The 13403-nt window shown below is 35.6% G+C and overlaps 2 protein-coding genes across 3 annotated transcripts; one reads left to right on the top strand and one right to left on the bottom strand.

Moving 5' to 3' along the window:
* Positions 1 to 291: 291 nt before the first annotated feature.
* LOC131945793 (uncharacterized) lies at positions 292 to 3918 on the bottom strand. Of its 2 annotated transcripts, none has more exons than XM_059306405.1 (5): positions 3877 to 3918; positions 2365 to 2866; positions 1644 to 1882; positions 1065 to 1161; positions 292 to 926 (listed from the first exon to the last, which is right to left on the bottom strand). In XM_059306405.1, exons 2-5 carry the CDS (start codon positions 2849 to 2851, stop codon positions 706 to 708), a joined length of 1044 nt encoding a protein of 347 aa, XP_059162388.1. In that variant the 5' UTR covers positions 2852 to 2866; positions 3877 to 3918; the 3' UTR covers positions 292 to 705. The 2 variants fall into 2 exon arrangements, with proteins under 2 accessions (XP_059162388.1, XP_059162385.1); XM_059306402.1 differs by having other exon boundaries at positions 3843 to 3910.
* A 70-nt stretch (positions 3919 to 3988) lies between these two features.
* LOC131945938 (uncharacterized) lies at positions 3989 to 9899 on the top strand. Its single transcript, XM_059306571.1, has 3 exons — positions 3989 to 4121; positions 6210 to 8925; positions 9336 to 9899. The coding sequence occupies exon 2, from the start codon at positions 6233 to 6235 to the stop codon at positions 8900 to 8902; it is 2670 nt and encodes an 889-aa protein (XP_059162554.1). The 5' UTR covers positions 3989 to 4121; positions 6210 to 6232; the 3' UTR covers positions 8903 to 8925; positions 9336 to 9899.
* Positions 9900 to 13403: the final 3504 nt, after the last annotated feature.

Here is a 13403-nt window from a genome sequence, read left to right as displayed (position 1 = left end):
GCCAAATGTAAAAACAAAATTCACAGAGACATAAAGAAAAGGGGAAGATCAGTAAATTTGGTGGAAGAATAAAGTTTGTATAAAAATAAAATTATCAACATTAGTTTTATCAACAGTATTGAAACAACTAATCTCTGTCTTTTAAAAATTGTAATACAACACCAATATCACAGATTTCAATAACATTATAATAAATCACATTAGGAGGTAATATTACTTGGTGTAAAATGCAAACCAATCATATTTAACAATTAACTAATATGACATGAGTGTGTATAAAAAAACGGACTGGACTTATGGTATAAATAAACACATCACACAATATTGATTCCTTCCTTCTAAAGTAAAGAAAGAGCAAAAAAATAACATTGAAATTGTTACAATACTTTTAGGTGTTTTGGCTTTTAATTTGAAAATACGACATTTTGGCAACTTAGTTTTTGTAACACAGATATCTATTGTATAACAATTAACTAGATGAATATTTGAATTTATCAATCAATGAGAAACAGACTTGATCCACTAGAAAATGCATTTAAAAATTATATTTTCTAAACAACAAAATTAATCCTAGTATATAGTTTAACAGGAGAAAAACTTTAAATGTTTAATTTAAAACTGTCATAATTATATTAAATTTTAAATAATTTATTAGACACACACAATTCGGAAATGTATTTTACTGATCTTTCAACACAGTTTTTATCAGTCAACATCATAGAAATCTGAAATCATTTTTGCCAACATGACTGACTTCATCTGAGGTGAAGACAAGTGTCTGTGCAACATTCTGACTGTGGCTCCTAGACTGTCTCCCCACACTTTCATCACCAGCGCCATGGCATTTGGCGCCCTCATCCTTAACCACTGCTCCTTCAGATCCACTGGTATACCAACACGATCAGCAATCAAACGCCAATCATTGCCTGTTTTAAATAAATATTCAAAGAGATAATCAATTTTTTTAAATGGAATAAAATAGTAATATTATCTGACATGAATATTTTCAGGAATTTGATGCGCAGACATAAAGTCCTCTGCCCTAATTGCTTGTGCTAACTTACCATTTCCTTTACGTTTGCTGAGACTTCGAATGATCACACTTCTAAGGCCGTCATGCATGTCAAAGATGTGAGTTTCTCCAGGCATCTTCCTCTCAGGCTGAAAGTTTTAGTAAATAAGAATACATCAATGATTGGGTAGAAAAATAAAAACATTATTTACACATAAACACATTGGTTATACACAAACACATTTTTTTACATAAACATATTGGTTACACACAAACACATTTTTTTACATAAACACATTGGTTACACACAAACACATTTTTTTACATAAACACATTGGTTACACACAAATGAAATTTTCACACAAAAAGAATTTCAAAGATTTTATTTTTCCTTTTTCGTCTAGATTATGCCAACTGCATTCACCTACTGAAAAAAAAATAACTTAGTCCCTACTTCTACTTTGCCTTTGGAAACTGCTTTCATTTATATTTTTAATTTGAAAAATTTAATTTCAGATTTATAAAAAGTATGATTAAATAAATTTAGCAAACAAATTTTTTATTTTTATTTTACCATGAATTGTCAGTTATCCAACATAAATAAACAAAATCTTTAAAAGAAATTACTTACAGGCTGCAAATCTTCATTTTCAGAGTCTTTTGGGGTCAGGCTGATGCTCCGTGCCCTGGGTTTCAGTACAATCAGATGGTCTGGAGGAATGGTGTTTTCATGTACAAATTCTATCAACCTCTCACCATCAGCACTTGGGGCTCTAGAGGAGTACTCACTGCCAGCAGGGGTTGGGGTCATGTACCCATTTGTGTATACAGGTTCATTGTGTTTGGGTACAGCAAAAATGTGAGTTGAACCTTGAGAGGAAAGATTGAATGGAAAAGTATTTTTAGCCAACTAAAATACTACTAACTCATAAAATTTTTTTAATTAGGCCTACTTTCCTTCTGAATCAGTAGCAGAAACATTTGATACTTGGAATATATTCATCAGTGGAAGAAAAAAGGATACAGTTTTGAACCAGAAAGGGCTTGGAAAAAAATTTCAGATTTAAAAAAAAAAAAACTGTAAATTTGGGAGTGGGAGAGGGACTGAGGTATGATGTCATTTTTGGGCTGTACAAGTCTGACTTTTTGTGATGATGAAAGAGGGTGGGAGATTGGGGAGGGGGGGGGGGGGGATTACAAAAATCATCAAAAAAGCATGACATTAATTATGGACACTGCCTAACTATTTATCAAGAGATTTCACCAAAAGTGAACGCACAAAAGTTATATCAAGGTGTATTCGCTACATCTGATTAACCACCAAACAAGAAAAGAAACCAAAGCCTACTTACAACAATCATACCAAAGTCTCTTTGCTTGCACTCTCAGATCCTCCACCTTGTACATCAACTCCATATCCTTCAATCCATTTTCAACCTTCAGCTTCAGCTTCAACAGCTTGGCCAGTTCACCATTCAGCTGTGTCACTCTGGTCTCTAGTTCCTCCAGCCTCACCTCGTATGACCGTAAACTACTCCCAGATGTGATCGTCAGATTTGTGATCATCCGTGTAATGTCCACTAAAGGAAGGTCTATAATGTCTGTGCCTTCCTCTGGCTTAAAGTTATCAACGTTTATATCTATAACATGCTGAATGATTGATTGTAACTTGTCATGATAGAGTGAGGAAGATTCTTTAAGGCTGCTGTTTTCTGCATGTAGATCATCGTTAAGCTTTCTTAAAATGGCTATCATAGGATCTTCCACCTCCTCTTTTTTACCCTTTTTCCCAGATACAGGTCTTTTACTCTTAACATTTGGGGCACCTTTCTTGGACATTTTTCCTTAGTTTTCCTAGAGATTTACTGCGAAATAAAATACAGCTCATTAACAAAAAACAAAATGGAAATATCTACACATGTAGATATTTGTTATTCTTCAGGATTAAATATTGTGAGATCTGGACTTTAGGGCAACAATAGGCAGACAGACCTAAGAGTCAGACCACCTCAAATATCAACCAAATTTAAAAGTGTATTTCTGATATTCTTACACAGTTACACACATCTAATAAGAACACAAGTTGTGTTTAAAAAAGTAGTAAATGTGCTAATGATTTAGGTATACGAAAATATATGCCCAAATCACCAATCATGTTTTTGTCATATGTGCAAAGGTCAATAATAAATATTAGTAAATTGTAAATAAAGTATAACATCACTACAGTCTGTAGTACAGAGTACAGTGTTACCATATAGTAGGCCTACAACCTCTGTCTTTTTTTCCCATTACTAGTTTTTGCCAATTTTACAGTCCAGTCAAAAACGACAGATTACCCTAGATTACCGTTACTTGATTTGATAGATCTAGCAATTACAAGTTAAAACAACAGTTAATTAAGAGTTTAGACTTTCATGTTGAAGTCAATAAGTCAAATAAGTTCCAGAGCTACATCATTACTATAGTAAGTTAAGTAGGGCCTAGATTATCTGTACTAATAAATAGTACTATACTCAATTTAATCTAGAATCTAGAGATATAGACGACTAGATTCTAAATACACTACTGGAGCTTAACAGCAGTAATAACTAGACTCACTAGATCTAGATTTCTAAAATAATATAATTCTAGATTTACATTCATTCACTTTTTTTAATAAAATGTTAAAATTTAAAAATAAGAAAAATCATTTTCAACTTTTTTTAAAATTGTGTAGATCTAGATCTAGAAGTTAGAAGCAACATTAATCGAAATTATAAAGGCTAATTGATAACGTCTGACATTAATCTATCTAAAAAACAACATTGTATAATCGGTGTCCGATAAGCACATTTATAAAAAGTGCGAAATAATAAATTTATTACTTTCTTAGACAAAGGTGGCGGCCATTAGTTTACATTCATAACTATGGTCTCTAGGAAATTTACATAAAACGTCATCGAAATTTGTCCAGTGCGTTACTTCCGTAAACATCAATGGCGGATTGATGTGAAAAGTTGCTTCCTCGATACACGATCAATACAGATGCCGACTCTGAGCGGACTCCCTTTCTCACAGTGTCTTAGTGCAGAGTAGGGCCAGGATTGTCTTGTGTGCTGCTGTGTTTGTGGTAAGTTTTTTGTCTGCGAGAACGTGATCGATAAATCAATGAGGCGGTCGTCTTGACTCGATGGCGAAGATGGAAGAGGGAAAAGTGTTCAGTTCGGAGTAAGCACTTTTTTAAGTGTTCTCTGTTGTATAAAACTTTTTTTCGGTTGTATGTCATCCAAGGGCTGGTCGTTATCATGTAGACTACGGCGCTCTACATTTTGAGGTCACTATATTTTCACGTGACTTAATATTAATAAGGTGTCCGTGTGTCTACCCAATCCATCATGTTGTTTTCAATTTAATTTTTTTTAGGCCTAATTGTTTAATAATTAATTAGTTAATTAGTAATAATTAGGTAGGCCTAGTTAATAATGATTAGTTTACTTTTTGTTATATATAAACAGCCTATAGTATAGGCCTATCTAGTAGGCCTATTTACTGTGGGTTACTATTTCAGCTAATTTAAAAATGAGAAATAAAATAATCAAGCTTGGAGAATGAAGAGACTTTAGGGCTTAGCCTGCCCTAATTACAATTAATTAACCTAGCCCTATGCCAGGCTAATAATTTTAATTTAAATAATAGATCTTCAATATTCATCATTCAGACAATATTTCGGTAGGCTATTAAGTATTTAGGTAAATTAAAATGTATAAGTGGCCTATTTTTTTGTAACCTAGCCTACATGTTGATGTTTCTTTTTTTTTCTTTTTTTACCTTAGGTTTAGCCCTAAATTTTAAGCCAAGTTAACATAATTCATTAGACTTTATCTGGGCATTTAAAATATTTCTGTATTTCTACAATATGGTTTTGGTAAGTTGTAAGAAAAATGATTAGATAGAGAAAAAAATATCAACATATTTTTATACATTGCCCATGCTCACATGTTGCAGTCTGTAACGTTGTGTTCTCATTATCATTCAGGTTTATTAATTAATAAAGATACACTGCAAATCATTTTTAAGCTCAGCAATCTGTGTCACTGTAATGGTTGTGAATAAGTTAACCATGTGTGTCAGTAAAACTGAGAAATTCAAAAGCATACTTTCTTCATTATAAGTGATTAACATAAACTACATATATTTGAGGTATTTGGGAATAGGCCTACAGTGTAAGCTTTCTTATAACCAGCAACTATGTTAAGTTTCCATCAAATTGTAAGTCACAAGTTGTTATATATTTATTTATTATTCAAATTCAAATGAAATGCTTCCTGCAATTTGAATTTTAATTATTTTTTTGTAATTTTGAAAGTAAAATATCCAAAGTAATTTTATACATTACTTTGCACTTTATTACTAGATCAATGTGTTTATTTTTTGCACCTGAATATTTAACAGAGTAAATTAGAATATATTTCAACGCTACATCTTTTATTTTAATTTGACAGCAATTTCCAGTTTCAAAAACTCAATGTTTTAAATGGTGCATGTTGATTTTTTGTAAACCTGATGAGTCCTTAAGGCTTTAAAATACCACTGTATGTCTAACATTGCAATGCCTGCTTCCTCACCCTTTCTTATATCATCTTTAAACCAAGTTTTAATATCTTTAATTAATCCATGTCACCCATTCAGTTATTGTGAAATATCCAATTTCTATGCTTTAATTCAATGTTGTATATATCTACTAGTTTATTAATTTTTTAAAAACAGAAGCCCAGTTAGTTGGCTAGGCCTATAAATAGAATAATTTCTAAAAGTCATTAAAGTTGACTAGTGTAAACCTCAGCTCTCACTAGTGTGCACTACAGGTGAAGTTAGCCTTCACTTGTGGCTGGTTCATGCTCTGCAGTAGTGAAGTCAGCCTGTTCAAAAAAGTTATTGAGTTTTGAAGAAAATAAGTTTAGACTATAACCAGAACATTCTTTCAATGATGCAGTATACTTTATTTTTATATCTGCTTTATTAAAAAACTACATTTATGATTCTGTCATTTCGAAAGATTGGGAAAATATGTTTGTTAAATTTTTTAAATTATATGAGTATACAAAAAAATCATAAAACTTAGTTCCTATTAAGCCATAAATAATACATAAATCATAAAAAATCATAAATCTCAGTTCCTATTAAACCATAAATAAATACATTTCTTTTTTTTTTCCAGTGTTTTCCTACCTAAATTAGGCTATGCACAGAGCTATCAACATCAAACATAGAATAGTTAGACGAGTAGATATAGCCAAAGCCCCACTTGCTACTTTTGATACTATCGACCTCGGTGACGAAGATGTTAAGCCTAGCTGCAATGATAACAAAAGTAACTCCCCAGCCGGGTGCTCCACGGATGAACAGGTTTTGACTGCTGGTTCATCAAGTGTCTTTACTAGAGATGGAAAAGTGAAATCTGGAACCATAGGGGGAAATAACTCCAAGAAGTCCCTGTCCCAGACAGGCGGGGAGGATAGACCGGGCAAAGAAGTTGATGCGACCAAAGAAAAGCCGAGAGTCGAGGGAGAAAATGTAGCGGAGAAGAAGCTTGAAGCAACACTTGTTACAGCCGAACCTCTGAGACTTGAATCTGCTAAACCTGGAGCCCCACCATTGGAGGATTTATCTCACATAGACGACTCAGTTGCCGATGTGAAGACAAACAATGCAGAAAAAGAAAACCAGAAAGAACCGGTTGTAACTGGTTTAAACCGCCAAGGAACGATTGGTAGGGTGAATATCCCTATCAAGAAACAAGATTCAGATTCCTCCTCCAGTTCTGGTTCTATCAATGAGGCGACATTTACATTCCACGCTTCGCGTCCATCCGTTGGACATTTAGAATACCCAGAAGCCACCTCCAGTGGGTTTGGGCTCGGGAAGGAAGGTCAAGCGAGCCTCGTGCCAGAGAACATTGACCCTAGTCAGATTTTGTCCCCTTCTAAACGCAAAGCTTACGAGAGACGCATCGAGAGGCTGCGAGTCACAACGTCCCCCATAGCCAGACCTCGCAGTCATACGCCCATAAGTGTCGTCACCCTAGACGAATATGCAACCATTAGTTCTCCAGAGCCCTCCCCTGCACCTCTTACAGTCATTCCAGACAAACTTAAGATAACTCTCCCCTGCGACGAGTTCTCATTGAAAGCAAAGACTCCAAAGCTGCAGAGCGCCAAGAGAAAGGACTCTGATGAAAACTGCTTTGAGTTCACAGAGGAAATTCTTTTCAGCCGTACAAAGTCTGCGTTAGTGGTCAATGAAGACGGTCAGTTACCCATATCTCCTCGGAGGGTTTTGATTCCTCCCACCCTCACCCCAGCGACCTCACCTAAACTCTCCACAGGCCCAAGACTTTCTGCTGCTAACTCTCCATACGAGGAACAAGCCAGCAGTCAGCTGTTGTACATCCAGCCCACAGAGCCCACAGCGTACAACTTTTTTGGTGAAACTGTTGACGAAACAGAAGAGGAGAACTGGGCCAGTTTCCCTGACACGGCCCTGTCTTCGGACAAGGAAGAAACCTGTTCAGTACTGCCCAGTGAAGGTTCTATCTCCATCTGTCTTACTGGTAAAGTAGAGGCCAGTTTTCCAGTGTCTTTCAGTGATAAATCAGAACTAGATCCTCTTGATGCTGACTCTGTAGAGGCTTCTGTTTTAGAGGCACCAAAGTTTACCGTGCTTGATGGTGATTCAACTAGTACCAGAAGTTTAGCAGAGTCCTCAGGTTTTTATGACATAGATGATGGTGAAAATAAGTTGAGGATAAACGGCCATGGTGTGACAGCTAGTGAAGACACAGTGGAGGAGTCTCTTGTTGATAGCCATCTTGTGGTCCCAGAGTCTGAAGAAATCCTGACCATAGAGGTGAAAAAGTCCAATTCAGGTTGTGAGAAACACATTGACATTGAGATCAAGCCAAGCCCAGCTCTTCCCTTTGTTGACACTCAGCACAGTCGGGGCATTCAGGGAATACGTGATGACATCCAGACAGCAAACGTCACATGTGCTGACATTCACACAGCAAACGTCACTTGTCCAACTGTCGTCAGCTTCACTCCTGACATTCCTCCGTCACCCTGTGATCCTCAGCTGAGCTCTGGCACTGCACTGCCAGAAAGTGCTATTCTTGTCCAGTCCAGTTCCTCTATTCCAACTGCTGACCCGCATGGGTTTTCAGAACTTCCTCCGGCTCCGCTGACCTCGCCACCACAGACAAACCTCGTCCAGGGGTCATGTCATTTTACCGACCCCCCACCCCAGGGGCCATGTCTAATCCCAGATGGTCAAGACTTCCTGTCTGGTACACCTTCAGATTCCAGCGCTAACCAAACTCAACAGGCCTTAGTGGTTAATGTAGAATTTCTCAACTCTCAGGACAAATCAAGTGAGCATAGCTTGCCTGTATTACCCAGTGTTGATGAAAATCTGTGTGGATTTAACTCCTTACACCCTAGTCCTTCTATCGAAATCACATTTGAAAATCAACCAGGGACAGAAATAGCTCACCGGCCTCCCAGCACTAATCCCTTTGATGAAGATTTTTCTTTTACTGAGATTGAACGGCCAGCAAGCACTAATCCTTTTGATGAGGAGTTGCAAAATCTAGTCAGTGATCGCCCATCAAGCACTAATCCCTTTGAAGACCAACTGCAGAATTTTGCCGGCCCACGCCCACCTAGCACTAATCCATTTGACTTAGCTGAGAGCCCATGCGCGGCCAACCCTTTTGACCAGGGGCTTGGGCCCGCTGATCCATTTAACTTTGGCCTGCAACCAGCCGCCACTGTTGTGAATCCATTTTTGGAGAATAGCAGCCCTAGAGCCGACCTCATGGACTTTGTTTCATCCTACGACAGCTCATCCGCGTAGTGGACTTTGTACTCTTCATCCAGGTAAGATTGCTCTGTTTGATGTAGACGCAGTGTTTCTTCCAGACTTTTTTCTCCGGGGGGCACTTGAAATTTTCGGGGGGGCTGTAGACTTTCTTCGGGGGGGTGGACACTGTTAAAATTATATATTTTCTATATAAATTATGTAAATTTCATTTTGTTCGGGGGGCGGTAAAAAATTTTCGGGGGGGGGGGGGGGCGACGTTTACTGAAAGTGGCATTTTGGTTCAATCCTTCTTTTGAATGTCAACAAATCTCATTGATTTAGGCTCTAATCTAATCCAATAATTTATTTTTTCAAATTTCAAAGTGTTACCTCCTCAATATCTTATTGACTGTGCTAAGACCTTTTCATTATGTTTTACATATAAATTAAACTGTAATTTTTTTTTTAAATCTGGCTTCTTTGGTAGGTGTAGGCTTCATGCATGAAAGAGCACAAAAAACAAAGCATTATGTGGTGATGGTATAACTTTGTAAAGCTTCAAATTTATTTTATTTGTTGTGTACGTGACTGTATATAAAATAAGTTTTATTTATTTTTTGTATTAAATGTTGCGTGACTGACTTGACTCAAATGACACGGACAAGATTTTATTTTATATGGTTTTTATAAAATAAGAAACTTATTTTTTTAATCCAGTATTTTACTTTTAGTTATTTATGTTGATTTATAAATCAAAGAATAACATTTTTTAATCAAGTATTTTCATTTTTATATTGTTTATAAGAAAACTAGCTAGTTTTTTATCCTGCTGAAGATAATTTTTATTTAGAAAAACATTTCTTTTTATTTCCTGTTTCTGCATCTCTTTAATTTAATTTTCCTTATTCTTTCTAACTCATGTCACTCGTATGGCTTGTCCTGAATCTAGCTAAGTGTACATATCAATTAATTTAATATTATAATTTTTTAATACTCTTTAACAATTTTAGGCCCTTTGATTAAGATGGATACTAACTATTCCTGTAATAGAAATGGCATATGTTGTGAAATAAAAATAAATTATTGAAACATTTTATACAAGTTTTCCGTAAATATTTGTTGGATTTTTCCCCCCAGTTTCTTTTTTTTAAAATCACATTTGATTAACATTGTCTTCTTTAATTCTGTTTTATTTGAGGCGTATGTTATGAGAATCTTTATCTCACTTTGCGACACCCAAAATATTATCACTTACCTATTGTTTGTATTAGTATATGATAAACATTCAAGAAACAGTTGATTCAAATCATGGTCTCCCAAAATAGGCTTTACAGCTTATATCTCTAACTATTGGGACTGCTGTGATTAGCCAGCCTTTAGATATTTTATTGGATATGTTATTCAAAATTCTTTTTGGCTTGTTACCTTAAATAATCTCCAACCCATACCTAACATTATAATAAGCTGAACAAGCACTGATGTATCAAATATCTAAAACTATCTGCGCAAGACTAACTTAAAACATCTATCTATCTATATACTACTAAAAGTCAACTTTGTTTACATGTTTGAATATTTATTTGTTTGCCTGATCGAAAATTGTGATATGTTCGACTCTATCTGGAAAGCTGTAAAATGGTATGCAGGTAGAGAATAATTTTTTAATGCAGACAGACTGTTGATCACAAATTTATTTAAAGACGTTAATTAATTTATTGATTTATTCCTACGCAGAATAACCCATTTTTTTTTAAAATGTTAGAACCTTGACTAAACTTTGTGGGAATAGTGACGTCACAGGTTTTTGTTTACTCTTTAGTACAATAAAATGGCGGCGTCTATTGAAGAAAATTGTGTTCCCATTCAAAAGTTTAACGCGTTCTAAATCTAATTTTCTGTCGGTCATAACTTTAACAATACGTCCGTTTGCTGTATTTATTACGTTCCAACACTTATATCAATTTTCAACTGTCTTTTTCATTTAGTTTTACGATAAATTTCTCTAGATCTAAAGATCAGCTATCGAAGGAAATTTATGAATCTAGCCTAGATCTAGATCTAGATCTAGGTCACTAAACTCAATGTAAATTCTAAATCTAGACTTAATGTAAATTCTACATCTAGAATCTATTTCAGGCCTTAATACATCTAGAATCTATTTCAGGCCTTAATTATTTTATATAAATCTTTGTTTGGCTAATTTAAGATAAAATTTAATTTGAAAGTTACTACTTCTAGACTAGACGCTCGAAATCAAGTTGCATCAAAGTATAGTATAAAAATTCATTTGTGACGTCACGAGTAAATAGCTAAGTTTGTAGCGTAGTCCGCTCTCATGCGAGTGGTACAGGTTCTAGACCAATATGTCAATGATATTTTTTTTCAATTTTTTTTTTTTAGATGTTAATGATAAAAAATGATATTTTTTTTCAATTTTTATCTGAACTTGGCAGGATACAGGGCAGGTGAAGTAGAGTTCATCTGTTTCTTTGTCCTAACCATATGAAAGGATAGTGTGGTCAGAGACATGCTCGGCTGGAATCGTTTTTTAAACGATAAAAACATGTTGTCTGAGACTTGGCGGGACACTGGGCAGGTGAAGTAGAGTTGAGTAGGTCACATGTGACGTCAGTATATGAAGGGATAGTCCGAAATCGGTGTTTTCGGTGTTTTTAAAAGATAAGAAACATATTTTTGAATGTGGGCTCTGTTTTTGTGACGATAAGTAACACTGCAGTAGCGTAGCGAGGAGGGGGGGGGGGGGCGGGTGGGGAGGCGGGGGGGGGGGGGGGGGGAAGGGGAGGCGGGGGGGAAGGGGAGGCGGGGGGGAGGGGAGGCGGGGGGGGGGGTGAAGGGGGGGGGCGGGGGGACGTATGTTGGGGCGCCAAAATGGTTTGGAAAAATAAATTGAAAGGTTGAGGGGGGTTCAAATCGAAAGTTTGAGTGGGGGGGGGGGGGAGGGGGTGCACATCAAAAGTTTGAGGGGGGGGGGTTGAAAATCGAAATCTTGGGGGGGGGGGGTTAAAATCGAAAAGTTTGTCCCCGGGCGCCGGGAAGGCTCGCTATGCCTTTGAGTGACAGACGTGATGTTTTTTGATGGATGACCCCCGAAACCCACAGTTATCCAAGGGATGACGGGTATTCTAGTATACTACTAAAAGTCAAGTTTGTTTACATGTTTGAATATTTATTTTTTTGTTTGTTTTTTTGTTTGTTTTTTTGTTTGCCTGATCGACTATCTCGCATGGTTGCACTCATCGTGGAAAGCTGTAAAATAGTATGTAGGTAGAGAAAAATTTTTGTTTTAAGACAGACTGTTAATCACAAATTTATTTAAAGACGTTAATTAATTTATTGATTTATTCATAGGTAAATTAACCGTATTTTTTTAAAAATGTTAATACTTTGAATAAACTTTGTGGGGATATGACGTCCCTTGATGTGTTTACATTTTTGGTACAATAAAAATGGCAGACTCCATCATAGACTTTGTGGCCCATTCAAAAGTTTAACGCGTTACAAAGCTAATTTTCTGCCGGCTATAACTTAAACAATACGTCCGTTTGCTGTATTTATTACGTTCCAACACTTATATCAATTTTCAACTGCCTTTTTATTTAGTTTTACAATAAATTTCTCTAGATCTAAAGATCAGCTGTCGAAGAAAAGTTATTTTTAGATCTAGATCTAGAATCTAGAATCTAGGTCAAATCATAGATTTATTAGTTATAAATACAATCCAAAAAAACGAGACTTAAGCAAACCAGTCGTAGATCTAGAATATAGATAATTCTATCTAGATTTAGATAATAATGAGTTTCTATATACTAAAATATTTTAGACCTTTATTGTTTTGTATAAATCTTTGTTTTGACTAGGCCCCTATGCAAATTTTGAAGTGCTGGAGTCAGGGCCTAGATCTATTTGCGTAGCTTAAGATTCATACGCGGCTTCTATACCACTATGTGTGCAAAATTATAGACGTAAACTCTAGATATAGCTCAGTCGTATATCTAAAATATAGATAATTCTATCTAGATTTAGATAATAATGATTTTCTATATACTAAACTATCTTAGACCTTTATTATTTTATATAAATCTTTGTTTGGAATATGGTAATTTTGAAATGCTCGCTCCGGGCCTATCAGCGTAGCTAATGATTAGATCTAGATCTAGATCTAGCAAGAAAAACTAAACTTAAGACCTAAGCAAGCGAGTCCTAGAATATAGATCTAGATAGAATTATCTAGATCTAGCTAATTTCAGAACTTCTTTATTTTATATAAATCTTTGTTTGGCTAATTTAAGATTAAATTTAATTTGAAAGTTACTACTACTAGCCTAATATCTAGATCTATGCGCGGAGACTCAAAAGTATAGTATAAAAATTCATTAGTTACGTCACGAGTAAATAGCTAAGTTGATAGCGTAGTCCGCTCTCATGAGGGTGGCACAGGTTCTAGACCAATATGTCAATGATCTTTTTTTTTTCAATTTTTTTTTTTTTAGATGTGAATGAAAGTTGCCTATCTGAACTTGGCAGGATACAGGGC

Source organism: Physella acuta, unplaced genomic scaffold (genome assembly GCF_028476545.2).
Source record: "Physella acuta isolate Inbredline_101_S28 unplaced genomic scaffold, ASM2847654v3 ptg000050l, whole genome shotgun sequence".
Taxonomy (NCBI): Eukaryota; Metazoa; Mollusca; class Gastropoda; family Physidae; genus Physella; species Physella acuta.
The sequence above is the reverse complement of the archived record's forward strand: the minus strand, read 5'-3'. Positions and strand labels throughout refer to the sequence as shown.